Consider the following 13,956-nt stretch of genomic DNA (forward strand, 5'->3'; position numbering starts at 1 on the left):
GCAGCGGCACAGCCGGGGCCGGCCAGCCGGGCACCACCTCTCCCCTCTCAGGCCCAGACGGCTCCATCTCCTCTAGGAACTGCCCCGGTGGAGTAGGACGGAGTGTCCAGCTTGTCTGCTCCCCATCTCCCTGAAGCCCTGCTGAGCCAAGGGCCGGGCGCCTCCCACAGCAGTCAGGGCCACCAGCTGGCTCCAGGCCCTGGGTTAAGGGCCTGCTAGGGCTGGGCTAAGTTGAGCACCCCCTGGGGGCAGGAAGTCCTGAGGCCTCCTCTGCAAACCCTTAAGGGCCGCCTCTGGCCGTAGGGTCGCACAGAAGCCGCCAGGGGCGCCCTTGCCCTGGCCCCGGGAGCTCTCCAGGCTGGGCCGAGAAGGGCAAGGGAGTCCCCGCGCCGTCCACCGGGAAGAGTCCCCCGCGCAGGCAGGAGCTGGGGAAGCCTGCCATTTGCCTGCAGCCGGCGCCCGCCCGTTTCCAGGCTCTTCTGCCAGATGAGACGCCGCACAACACGGGGTCCCCAGAACTGCCAGACTGTTCGTCCCCTCCCCCTCCGGGGAGAAACAGAAATGACAAACAACGAAGTGCGCGGAGGCAGCCCACCTGGCAACTGCGCCGGGGCCCCGCCCGCGCCCTCCCGCCCACTCGCGGCGGGGCAGCGGCCCGGCCCGGCGCGGGGAGTAGGCCCTGCGCTCGCCGGACCCGGCACCAGCTTCCCGCCCCCGCACGGCAGCTATTTATAGCCGGGGAAGCACCGCGCCGGGCGCCGCTGCCCACCCGCCGGCCGGCTCACCAGCCCCGGGAGCGGCCCGCGCAGCTCCGGGCCCGCGCCGCCCGCCGCGAAGTTGCCGGGTCGGCGGCGGGCGGGCGGCTTTCGCTTTCGGGCGGCTGGCGCAGCGCACACCCCCGCGCCCACTCGCGGCATCCGCGGGCCGGCTGGGCTCGCCTGGGGTTCGCGGGCGGGCTTCTCTCCCGGCCCCCGCCGCCCCCGCGCGCGCGCCCGCCCATCCGCCGCCCACCTGGCGCTGTGCGGGCCCCGGCCGGGGGCAGGGGGCGCCGCGGCCCCGCTGCCTGCCGACTTCCTCCGCCGCGGCGCCCGGGAAACCGCGGCCCGCGGGCTTCCTGCCGCGCCGGGCGGGTGGGCGGGCGGGGGGTCGGGCGCGCGAGCCGGCCCAGGGGACTGAGCCGAAGCTCCGGAGCGCGGGGAGCCCGCGGGCAGAGGGGCAAGGCGGCCGCGGCCCGCCCCAGGCAAGTTCCTACCCGCCGGCTCCGCCGTGGCATCTGTGCAGGGAGCTAGGGCGGGCGCCGGGCCATGGCGCGGAGGCTCGCACGGCGGGCCGGGGCGGGGCGGCGGGGCCGGACGGGGCGCGGGCGCTCGCTGCTCGGCCTGGAAGCAGGCCCAGCGGCACGACTGACTTGGCCGGCCAATCGGAGCAGATTCCGGGCCGGGCCCCCGGCCCTACCGGGGGGCATAGCCCTTGCCACGGGAAGCTGTGGGACCGGGCGTCCCAGGCCCAGTGGGGCAGGGACGTCCAGGAGGGTGGACGGCAGGGCGACAGGAGCCAGTGTGCGCCAGGCCGGGCTGTCCACACCCTGCACCGGCGCAGCTCTGTGCCCGGGGCTCCTGGAGTTATGCCCTGTGCGGGGCAGAGGCCTGGGTGAATGGGGGGCTGTCCTTGCTGTCCCAGTGCGGCGCTGGTAGCTGGACTGCTGACTCTCCCAGGACCATCCTCCAGCAGGGAGGGCAGGCTAGAAGCCACTGCGCCCTGCAGGGGGCTTTCCAGCTGGGAGGGGCGGCTTCGCCAGCTGGGCTTTGAGTCCCAGGAGCAGATGAGACTCCGGGGAGCAGCGGGGCTGGGCAAGAGGCCCGGCAGGCTCAGGACCCCTCTGCAGAGCTCCGCAGTGCTCAGGGATGAAGAGTGGGTGTCCCTCCTGGCAGGGCAGCCAAAGCCGCCGGGAGCACACAGCACCTTCCCCAGCGTTTTCCATGGGGCGGCCCCGTGGAGTCACCCCCCAGCCCCTGGTTGCTTCTCCCGCCCTGGCTGAGAGGCGCAGCAGGGGCAAAGCTGATGGGAGACGCTGCCCCCAGCCCAGGCCAGGCACCAGCCCCCACACCATTTCTCCCCCAGCCCAGCAGTACCAGGACTGACTCGTTCTCCTCTGACCGACACCCAGAGGCCTCAGGGCCGCCTGGCCCATCCTGGTGACAGCCCCCCCAAGCCAAGTAGCTTCCACTTGTCCTGCCCAGGCTGGCTCCTGCCCACCAGCTTTCCTGGGCTTGCCACGTGCCCCCGATCCAAACAGGCCCAAGGCCAGCCAGCAGCCGGCAGCTTTCGCTCTCCTGGGCCACCCTGTGTCCAGGGCCACAGCAGCACTCTGGCACCCCCCTGGAGGATCAGAACTCCGCCTGGCACTGGAAGGACCTGGGCTGGGCTCCCAGAGAGCACAGAGCCGCAGGGAGATGAGCCACCTCGAGGCTGTGCCCACAGCGCTGGGTCTCAGGCCAGGAGAGCCTGGGCCGCATGTCAGGTCGCAGCAGCCACGCCCTGTCCACACTCGTATCGTCACCTGCTAGGAGCTCGGGCCACCAGCTGTCCTCGCGCGGCCCCACCTGGCCATCCCTGCTCGCTCTCTGCTCCCCACCACCTCTCGGGTAAACACCTGCACCCCTGTGGGGGCTGGGAGCCCAGAGGTGGCCACCAAAGCCAGAGGGAGCCACAGGAGGTGGGACTGCTCGACTCTGGCCTTGTCTGCGCAAGTAACCCCTGGCGGGGCAGACAGAAGCAAGAAGAGGGCCAGAGGTAAAGCCCAGGAGTCTCCAGGTGTCCCTGTCAAATGAGCAGTAGAGAAGGAACAAAGGCCTTGGGTCGGAGACTGTCATCCGTGTGCGAATGGAAAGGAAGACTCCAAAGCCAAGAGGACTGTGGTGGCCCGGGGTGTGGAACCCAGACAAACACGGGCAAGGCCCCAGGCCTGCGGCCGGCGGGGCACATGGCAGGCCTGCTAGCACCTCTCTGGACCCCTCGTGCTCGCTGGGCAGTGCAGGCCTCTCCAGTGGCCACCCCCTCCTGGAAACACGCACTTGTGCTTCGCCACACACGCCTGAGGCCCGCACCCCGAGACTCAGGGCTGGCTGCTGCCCAGGCGCCCCTGGCTGTGCTGTCCACGGGGACCACGTGGCCCAGGAGCCCCGTGCAGCCAGCCCGTAAGACCTGAGCCAACACAGGCCCGCAGACTGCTCCTGGCTCCTCCCTGCGGGCTGTTAACCCGGCCCTTTCCCCCGACCTAACCCCCGTCTTCCCAGGGCTGAGTCCAGCACTGCCCAAGTGGCAGAACGCATCTCGGAGCTCACAGCCCACGCTCTCAGCGCCGGGCCTTCACGCCGCCAGCTGGTGTGCAGGCGCGGGCCTCCCCACTGTGGGGTGCCGGCTCCGTCTGTCGTGCGCCCGGGCAGCCTCTCTGCTGGAAGCACGCCAGCCCCCTCTTCTTCCCCCAGTGGCCCGGAAAGGCACTTGCCTTCCCCCCTGGGTGCACAGACCCCAGCTGCCACCCTGCCATGTTCTCACTAGAGCCTCTGGTGCTCAGGAGCAGCTCGGACTGTGCTCTGCAGAGGGTCGCGGGCAGCACCGAGTCCAGCTACTTTGCCTATCTGACCTGTGAGTGAGGACACGGGCATGAACGGGGGCCTGCCCGGGGAAACGGAGGGCCGTGTGCAAGGACGACCCTGTCTCCGTGGCCTGGGGCGGCGTCCACCTCAGCAGACGGCTGTGCCTGCAGCCACACTCAGCTCCGCGGGGACGAGCACGCCTACCAGGGCCTGACCCACAGGCCCACCCGTGGGTGCCAAGGCTGCCGTGGGCAGGCTCGGCCACGGCCACGGCCAGCTTGGCTGACCTGGCGAGTCCAGGACAGGGTGGGGGCCAGAGTGGCTTCGGGAAGAAGGGGCAGGCGTCCGGGCTGGGTGCTGATGGCCGAGGACCCCCCACATGGAGGGGGGATGGTCAGGGGGCCCACGTGGGCGGAATGCCAGGGGTCTGGGGGGCGGGCAGCATGGAGCAAGGGGCTGGCAGGCTCGGAGGTCTTGGTGACCTGGCCGGGGCTCACCAGCACCTCCGCGGAACGAGAGGGTGCTAGGGCTCGGCTCTTCTGTGCCCGCCCCACATCAGGGGCCTGGGAACGAGAGCGGCCGTCTCTGGGGGACTGCTGAACTGCCCCGTTTCACCTCAGGAGGGGCCACATCCTAGAAAAGCCAGGTCTGATGTGCGGAGGAAACCAGGCCGACCCCTCCCACCCCGACCCCGGTTCTACGCGGGCCTGCGGGGCTCGGGGGCGTCTGCGCCTCAGCCTGTGCCTGGTGTCTCTCCTGGACAACTGACATGGGGTCCTCCGCGGGGAGGGGTGAGCTGAGGCGGGCAGGGATCGAGCACGGACCACAGACACAGCCAGCAGCTCCCGCAGAACGGCCACAGGGGAACAGGCTCGGCCCGCAGAGCCCGGCCCCCCTCACAGGTGTGGGGCGTCATCCCCACCCACGGGGGTCCTGAAGCCCAGGGCGCCCCAGCCCACCTGAGGAGGGCCAGCTGGGCCTCTCGCTGGAAATGAAGCCCAGGCCAGTGCTGCCGGGGCCCGGGCTGGGCTGGAGCCTGAGCCTGTGCCGGCCTGGGGATGGGCTGGGCCTGCTGGGGAAGCTCCACCTGCCCTGGCGCACCCTAGTTTCCAGCTTCCTACACGTGATCAGGGGTCGACGTTTCAGAATTTGTTTTTAATCAACCACGTTCCTGCAACATCCTTCCCAACTGGCCCTGAGCCCCTGCACCCCCTCCCAGTGGGCCGGTGAGCTCTGCTCCACGAGGTCCGTGTCCCAGCTGTGGCTGTCCCTGCCCGTGGGGCCTTCCTTCACCCGCTTCTGGATGCGGTGGCCCCAAGACACACGCGGTCCTCGATAACCCCCTGAGGTGGGTCTGGTAAGGCCCACTCGGCAGACAAGAAACTGAGTCCAACCAGTGCTGACCATCTTGTCCAAAGCCACCAGCTACAGGTGGGGCCAGGTGTGGGGCAGGCCCAGGGCTGGCTGTGTGTGTCCCCGGCCAGGCCTGTGAGGGAGCCCGTGTTCCACCCTCAGGGGCATTTGGGGGCCGTAGCCTGTCACCATGGAAACCAGGCGGGGGGCTCCTAGAGCCTGCCACTCTGGTTCGGATTTCAAACTCCATGCCACTCTCTCAGAAGCCACTCGGTCAAACTTTCCAAGTAGGAAAAGTAGAAAGAAAGGTAGCCTGGCACCTGAGCAGGGAAGCCCTGGCTGGCGGGCAGAGGGGTGGCGGGGCAGGGACCCCGGATCTCCCCCGGGCTCAGGCCCCCTCCAACAGGGAGCGCGCAGCCAGAGCAGGTGGGCCCAGCCCTTCCTGACTTTGGGAGCTGCTGCCCTTTCGTGTTTGCCAACAGGGTATGTGAGAAGGTGCTTTTGGAAAAAGGGCTGGAAAACCACTGACCTCATCCAGCTGGCTGGCCTTTGGACATGGGGAAACTGAGCTCAGAGGGCTTGGACCAGGAAGTCAACAGCAGGGTGAACCCACGGGCAGGGCGGCGTGCCAGGCCCCCCGTGGGCGTACAGGAGGCCCAAGGTCAGGCCTGGCATGGACGAGGCATCCACAAGGCACAGCACGTGGACTGAGGTCCCACAGGCCAACCAGCAAGGCAAGGGAGGCGGCCCGCAAGCCCAGCCCTGGTGGCCACCATGTGGGGCACTCCTGAGCTCAGGGAACGACAGCGGGTCGGCTCCACGCCCTGGGGGATCCACCCACCCTGTGCCTGGGCTCGCAGGCCACCACCCGGCCACAGGCTGGGCGCCGCGGGGAGGCCCTGGACCTGGAGTGAGCCGGGTGCCCCATGGGCCCAGAGGACCAAGCGGACTGGCGCAGCCCTGCCTCCCTCCCCCATCACAGGTCCCTGCGGCAGCACCGCCCCAGCCAGGGCCTCCGGGGGTCCCAGCGGGCCCTGCTCCCGCGGCCCCAGCAGACACACCCCGCCCCGGCCCTCTCCATCATTGGTCCCTGCGGCACCACCGCCCCAGCCAGGGCCTCAGGGAGTCCCAGCGGGTCCTGCTCCCGCGGCCCCAGCAGACACACCCCGCCCCGGCCCTCTCCATCATTGGTCTGGGCAGCTCCAAACCCTGGGCCTCCTCCGGAAGTTGCCCCCCTGCGGTCCTCCAGACGGCGCCTGGCCTGGGGCGGCATCCCAGGGGACGAAGCTGAGCCTGCTACGTGCCTGCCTCAGAAAGCCTCAGCAGGGCCACCAGTCCCGGGAGCCAGCTTCTGAGAAAGGACTCACAGTGGGAAAGGCGTCCCCGCTGGAGACTGCTCTCAGGAACACGACATGGCAAGCTCCTGGCTGCTGGCCTGGGCTAGTCAGAAACTCTGGCGCGGAGGCCGCCTGCAGGACGTGGGCCCCGAGCTGAGTTCCGCACCCCATGGGGGGGACCGTCACAGTAGGCTCAAGGATGCCAGGGGCTAAAGACCCCACTGCCTGTTTCTGCCCAAGCATCCTGGCAGGGGGCAGCACGGTGAGCCCACACTGGCCTCCAGGGGCCAGGTGAGCATGCAGGCGGGGGCAGCCCACCTGGAGTGGGGTCTCCCAGTCCCGCTGTGCAGAGATCTATGACCGCCGTGCTCCTATCTGGGCGGGGCCTGGGCATCCTGTGCACCCAAAGGCCTTAGGTACCTGCTCCAGACCGAACTGGGCCCAGCGCGAGAAGGCCACAAAGTCCACCAAGCTTGCAGAGCCGGGGGCCCGAGAAGGAAGGAGACCTCGGCGCAGCTAAGAAATCACAAGTTTGCTAACCTTTTAAAGGCTCTTAAAAACTGGGCCTTTTTTCTCTGGAGAACTTGAAGTGACTCTTCTGTTTACTCTGCTTCTGCAACCAGCCCATCGATCATTTCAACAATGCTAAAAATACCGCTGTGGCGGGTGGACCCGTACTACAGCCCGGGCTGGGGTGTCCTCGGGTCGAACGCCCCCTTCTCTTGTGTCCCCCCAGTCCCCCTCCACCCCGACGTCAGGACGGCGCTGCTGCGCTCACGGCCCCCCGGCCCCTTCCAGCGGCTCAGGGAGCGGTGCAGGCCGTGGGGGGGACACACCTGCCCCTTGTGGCTGGGTGCCCTCGGGCCCGTGCCCAGGGAAGCCCTGGTCTCCTACCCAGGCCACATGTGCCCCTCATCGCCAGCAGGCTGACCCCAGCGTGGGGCCAGCGCCAGTCTCACCCTCCCGCCAGCCACGCTTTGGCACGAGACAGCGTGAAGCCCTTGTCCCTCCTCCGGCGCAGACTGGGAGTGGGGCCCTGGCCTGGGCGCCTCCCCTGCTGGCACCTCCGTGAGACAGGACTGCCTGTTCCACTATGCCTGGGCCTGGGGCCCCGGGACATCTCTCAGCCCAGCTGGCCCCGGCCCGGCACGGGTCGGCTCCACACCCGGCGACACGCGCCTCGAGGTGTGGGCAGAGGGACTGGTCACAGCCGGCTGAGCCGAGGGATGCGGACGTGGCGGGCCCAGCCTCGGACAAGCCGTGGGCTGCTGCCAGCGGCGGCGTGCTCTCCGGACTGGCCTGGCCCTGGCCCCAGCGAGCACCGGGGGGCAGGAACATGCGGTGTGTGCAGAAAAGTACCTCTTCCCTGGGCTGAGCCTGCGAAGGGCCGGCACTTGGGGCCGCTGTCGGGGCCGGTGCGGTGACTCAGTGGCGGGGGGGGGGATCAAGCCCGCGAGGCGGGGCTGCCCACCGGCCCCCAGGCGTGGAGCAGGGAGGGCGGGGGGAGGGCAGCCAAGCCTGCTGTCGCGACCGGCTCCGGCAGAGACCCCCGGGGCTCTCGAGGGCAGGAGGGGGTCATGTTTGCCCGCCAGGTACTGCCGGGGAGCTCTGGGCCCTGGAGGCCGCGTCCAGCCGGCACAGCAGTGCTCTCCCCGGGGGCACGGGTGCCAGCCGAGGCCTGACCTGCACGCTGGGCACCGTCTCTGAACTCAGGGGCTCCTGGCCAGGAGCTGGGCCTGGCCCTCCCTAGCACCGGCCTCTGCAGCTGGGTGGGGCTGGCGGACCCCCAGTCACCTACCACTGGAGGCGGTCAGGGTGGGACGGACACCTGCCAAGAAACACGGGCGCCAGGGATGGAGGGACTCCTCTTTCTGCTCTGCCCATCTGGCAGGTGTTCCCCGCGGGCTCCCAAGCAGGGACATTCCTCCTACCAGGGCCCTTGGGGAGCACTCAGCTCCAAGACACAGACACGTCACGACACAGAAACGACTCCCGACGACCGTTTCTCCTGTGGTTTAAGCAGCAGCTCCAAGACTCAGACACGTCACGACACAGAAACGACTCCCGACGACCGTTTCTCCTGTGGTTTAAGCAGCAGGGAGCTGGGACAGGACCACCGGGAGTGCTGCCTGCCGAGTGTGCCGGAGCCCCTGGGGCAAAGGGACAGGCCTGAGCATGGGAAGCGGCCCCTGTCGCCCTGGGCACCCCACAGGCAGGCCAAGATGCAAGCTGCTTTGGTTCTGAGAGCCCGGGCGGCGGGGCAGACGGGTCGGGGCGCTGCCATACCAGCAGAGCCACAGCCTCCGACCACGGCGGGAGGGCAGGCGTGGGCGCCGGGCCGCACAGGCGGGCCCAGGGGTGCGTGTGGACAGCGACGTTCGCATCTCAGGCTGCCCCACCTGAGCCGGGCAAGCCCCCACCGTCTAGCCAGGCCCATCTGGTACCAGGCCCCCCGCTGCACCCACCCTCAAGCCCCAAGCAGGCCGCCTTCCGGTTCTCAGGGCCCAGAGTGTGCCGAGGGCTCCCACCCACCTGTCGTGATCACCTGCCGGGGCAGCACTGTGCCGGGTGTGGGCCTTGTGAGGAGTGCAGGGCGGGAGCCCAGCTGGCCAGGCCAAGAGACCGGCCGGGTGCCGCGGGTCCCCGCAGCCTGAGCTGGGGGCGGGCCCGAGGGGAGGGGTGGCCCGCGCCTCCACTCTGCTCCCTCCTGCTCGGGTCCCTGACTCGCTGCAGGCACAGCCCAGGATGCGGGAAGAGTGCCCGCTGGGGTGCTCCCGTCACTTCTTTCACTCAGCCTGGAAACTGGGTTGAAACAGGAAAAGAACCTGCTTGCTAAAATCAGTGAGCATTTTGGGGAAGAAAGGAGCGCCGTCTCTGGTTTCGTTACCATGGGAATGTTTCTGGATTGACTACCAGGGGAGAGAGGTGCGCCTTGGACAGAGCAGCCCAGCTCCAGCCATCACAGGCCTGCCACCAGACAGACAAACGCCTGCCCGAGAAGCCCTGGAAGCTTCTGGGCCTCAGAAACGTGCCCCCGCCTCTGCGTCCCTGGTCTGCTCTGCGGACCCTCAAGGCTGGCACTGGCTCAGGAGGGCACCGCCCACAGGCCCAGCCCTGCCTCGCTGCCTCCCGCCGGCCTGTGTGCCCACGCTGGGCTCCCTGCTCCCTGCACGGTTGTCCTGAGGAGCCACCACTGAGTCACGCGGCCACACGCCGTCTGCCCGTCCCTCCCTGGGGCCCAGCCAGACCATGCCAGGCGGACAGGGCTGCAGCCTCAGCCAGCGCCGCGCAGCAGCCCTGGGTCTGCTCTGGCGAAGGCCCAGCCAGCCTGCCTGTCGGGGGTCGGGGTGCTGGGGCCATGGCCGCCCCAGAGACACGCCTGGGCCGGGACCCAGCCCGCCCCAGCTCAGTCCACAGATGGGACTTTCCAGGGCAGTGAAGGGGTGGGTGGGAGCCGGGGCCCCAGTCAGGCTGGGGGTGGGGGTAGGGGGGCTGGATATGTGCCAAGTCCATGCCTCTCCCTCAGACGCTGCATGTGGCCTCTGCTGTGGGCCCCCAGCCCCCTCACGCCCCGAGGAGGGCCTGGTGCCGCCTCTGCCCTGGCCACCCTCCCACCCGCGTCCGGGCAGGGCCGCACCAGGGGCGCGTGGTATCGGGCCCCCAGCCCCGCAGCCAGCACGCACACACGGCCGCAGGTGGCCTGCAGCCTCGGGGAACATCCCCAAGACTCGGGATCAAAATACCACCACCAGAAAACATCCCCACACAGACACACAGGCATGTCTTCTCAAGGTGGATGGCATGCCTGATTCTGTGCACGAACACTTGAAAGGAGCGGCGGCTGCCCCCCACGATGCCGCTACGGAGGGCAGGGCGCCCAGGGCTGGGCTCAGCCGTGCGACTCAGCTGTTGGCAGCCACAGCGTGCCCGACGTGGCTCCACGGCTGTCAGACGCTGCCCGTGACAAGCGGGAGATGGGTCTCCCGGCCCCAGCCCCGAGGACGAGGGGGCCACGACGGCCCTGCGGGTACCTCCTCAGGGCCAGCCCCCAGGCCTCTGCCCCACCTCAGGCCAGGGCGGCAACCTCAGCTCATTGGGAGGGAGAAGAGGGGTCGTCCTGACCCCCCAGCCCCGTCAGCGGGCTCTGCAGTGGGCAGGCCACGGACGGACACCCACGTGACGAGGGCCGGTGGCTGCAGCCTGGGCATCTGGGTGGGAGGGAGGCCCTCGCGCATTATAAACCCCCAGTACCACCCAGACTGACTGTGGGTTCTGTCCACCACCTGCCTACGAAACACTCTCAGGGAGAGGCTGGCAGGGACATGCTCCCAGCTTGAGAGCCCTGCTCGACCCCAGGTCACGCCTGAGTAGGAGAAGTGTCGTGGACCCAGACAACCCCCACCTGGCCGCCTCTCAGCTCGAGAGCCAGTATCTGCCGCACCCTTCCAGACCTAAGACCCACCCCCCCACCGGCTCTGGCCCAGGCCAGTTCCGCCGTTCGCTTTCCCAAGACGTGACAAGGAACCAAGGAAAACACAGGAGAAAGCAAAGCTCAGAGGATCTGTGTGACATACCAAAGCAACCCCCTAAGGACAGGGGGGCAGGCCGGGGACCCAGAGGTGAGGTGGCGAGAGTGCAGACCAGCGGTCTCTGTGCCAGCAGAGCGAGGGAGCGAGGCCTGGCCGGGGGACAGCCGCAAGCTCCCGGGGCCCCAGGGGCAGGACCCCACCCTGCGTGGAGCACCAGAGGGCACTCAGAGCCCAGCACTGGCCACACTCGCTTTCTCTGCAGCAGCACGGCCCCAGCCAACCCCGGTGCCCAGGCCCCCACGGGGGGAGCAGGACACGGGCCTGGGAACCCTCGCACAGAGACCCCTGTGCGGCCCCGGAGCCCCGCCAAGCTCCCCAGGCCTCTCCCACAGGTGCCGGGAGGGGCAGCCACCTGCCAGGAGCCTCTCGACAAGCAGGGCGCGCTCCCTAGCCTGGCGCGCTCTCGCCTGCGCCACCCCGCAGGGCCTCTGAGGATGCCGCCCTCCCGCCTACCCCGGGGTCATTTCCTGCGCCCGCCGCCCATGACAGGCGCCAGCAGCCCGCAGCCGCGGAAATCAACAAGGCAAAGTACTCACGTTGAAGAAATTGGTCTTGTTCCTCTCGCAGAAGAGCCCCTGTGCCGGCATGTGCTGCAGCTGTTGCCACGGGATACCACTGCCTAGCAACACGTCGCGGGCCCACTGGAGGTTCTGGGGAAGCAAGAAGTAGGTTGGGAGTGAGTGTGTGGGCAGCTCCGGGCACCCACGGGGAGAGGGGCAGTCCCCTCCCTCCAGGCTGCGCCAGCCAAGCGGCAGCGCCCGCAGACAGCCGTCCTGTGGCGCCCACGGCCCTGGCTTGATCACCCGGCTGTGGGTACATTTCCGAGCTGGTCTCACGCCCCACACAGCTGACCTAGGAGAGCGCGGCCGCGGACTGCCTAGGGAGGGCATAGACGGGGATGCCTGGCCCTGCCCAGCTGCGCAAGATGCTGCATGGACCCAGCACCCCACTGTCGGCCGGGGTCCCCCAGCAGCCCAAAGCGTCCAGGCTGACTTGTCAGTCTGCAGATGAGAGCCCTAGGCCCAGGGGAGCCGGAGCTACAGGACGCCAGGGGAAGCGAGTTTGTGGGGAGGGGCTCTGTCCACGGCTCAGGCCATGGTTCTCCTGGTGGAAGCAGGGAGGGCGAGGCCTGAACACCAAGCCCTTGAGGGGAGCGCAGACTGGGCTGGTCCGTCAGCCTCCCACAGACAGTTCCTGGGAGCCTGGAGGCTGGCGCATGAGGCCGTGCTGTTAGAAACACTCCTGCTGCCCCCCAAACAGGCTTGCGGGTGCCCGGATCTGCTGGCAGAGCTACACACACGTGCTGGCCCGTGTGGGGGCACCCCGCAGCCCTGAGGAGTAGATCACCCTTTCTGGGCCTCCGCTGCCCACGTGGAGGATGGCGGTGGCCACTGGGCCACTCCTAGGGCCAGGATGCCAGCAGGAAAGCCTCTGTCTGCACACCCACTCCTCCTCCCAGGAGCCGGCCTGCCCTGACCTTGGCGACATGAGCCTCTGGCCTGCCCTGCCCTCCCCCCTGCCAAGCTCTCGGGGAGGTGTCCCTGGGAGGCAGGAGGCTGGGGCGGGCGTGAGGCCAGTGTCTCCCTTGAGTTCCCTCTGTGTGGGGATGCCTCAGGGCTCACAAGGCCGGTCGCACGTCCCTACCTGGTGGGCAGCATGAACTTGCCTGTCCTCACACAGCTGGAGCAGAGAGGCTGTGGGCCCCGCACCCCTCCCCCCAGCCCCTGAGGACCCGGGCAGGCTGCACCAGCTGAGCCTGAGGGGGAGGGCTGGCCCATGCTCAGGGGTCTGAGGCCCCTCCGTCACCTCACGTGGCTCAGGCCCCTCTGCCAGCCTCACTCTCTGTCACTGGGCATAGCCTCTTAGTGACACGCCGGTGGGAGCTGCTGTCAGGGTGCTGCCGCAGCCCAGAGGAGGACCCCAGAAGCGGGCAAGGCTCAGGAAGGCTGGGGGGCGCGGGGAAGGCCCCGCGGTGGAGTATGGGCGGGGTCGGGCCAGGCAGGCCCTCCTCTGTCTGTCCTCACTAGGAGGCCCAGACAAGCCCCTGCTTCTGGATGGGGTGCAGGGAGGGGTCCGGCCATCTCCATGCCTGGCCCAGGCTCGGCTTCTTTCTCTCGGGACATCCGTGACCCAGGAGGGCCAGAGCGGGCAGAGGATGGCAAGAGCAGCCTGGCACAGGGACCCCGCACCACCCAGGGGAGAAGCAGGAAGCCTGCACAGGGAAGCACGCTGCTCGTGGCCTCTGGCCCTGCAGCTCCGTGGGGTCGGCGGGCACCTCCAGGCAGGCAGCACCCAGGCGCCATGCATGGGGGCACCAGCGTCCCGGTGTGGCTTGGGCTGCATCTCCCTCATGGGTCATCGCGTGGGGCGTCTTTTCTGCTGCTGCCTGGCCCTGCGTGTGTCTTCTTGGAGAGACGTCTATTCAGGGCCTTTGCCCATTTTTAAGTTGGGCTGGCTTTTAATCAACGAGTTGTCAGAGCTCTTCGTGTCTCCTGGATACTAGTCTCTTGTCAGATGCGTGATCTGCACATCTCTCTCCCACCCTGCCGATCCTCTTCCCACTTTGGCAGTGTCCTTTGAAGCACAGAAGTTTCCCATTTTGATGGTGTCTGGTTTACTTATCTATTTCCAGTCACCTGTGCTTTTAGCGTTGTATCTATGGAATCATCGCCTAATCCGAGATCATTAAGATTTACGTGTATGTTTTCTTCTAGGAGTCTTGTAGTTTCAACTCTGAAATTGAGGTCTTCAATCCATTTCAAGTTAACTTCTGTACACACTGTGAGGGCATCACCTACTCCATGGACATGGGTCTGAGCAGGCTCTGGGAGTTGGTGACGGACAGGGAGGCTTGGATGGGTCTGAGCAGGCTCTGGAAGTTGGTGACGGACAGGGAGGCCTGGCGTGCTGCAGTCCACGGGGTTGCAGAGAGTCAGACACGACTGAGTGCACAGGCAGGCCTCCAGCTTCACTCTGGCTGTCCAGTTATCCAGCACCGTTTGTTGAGAGGATACTGTCCTTTTCTGCCACGAAAGGACTGTGGCAGCCTCGTTGAACATGTAGCGACCACAGACGCAC

At 68.1% G+C, this 13,956-nt stretch overlaps 1 protein-coding gene across 6 annotated transcripts in view; it reads right to left on the bottom strand.

Annotated features, from left to right (window-relative positions):
• Window positions 1-13,956, bottom strand: part of CABIN1 (calcineurin binding protein 1) — a 71,232-nt gene that overhangs the window by 12,832 nt on the left and 44,444 nt on the right. For all 6 annotated transcript variants that reach the window (XM_025267273.2, XM_025267271.2, XM_044930633.1 and 3 more), the window contains exon 29: window positions 11,415-11,528. In XM_025267273.2, coding sequence (XP_025123058.2) covers window positions 11,415-11,528 — 114 coding nt within the window. The remainder of the gene's footprint in view (window positions 1-11,414; window positions 11,529-13,956) is intronic.

The sequence above is a fragment of the Bubalus bubalis genome, chromosome 17 (genome assembly GCF_019923935.1).
Source record: "Bubalus bubalis isolate 160015118507 breed Murrah chromosome 17, NDDB_SH_1, whole genome shotgun sequence".
Classification (NCBI taxonomy): Eukaryota; Metazoa; Chordata; class Mammalia; order Artiodactyla; family Bovidae; genus Bubalus; species Bubalus bubalis.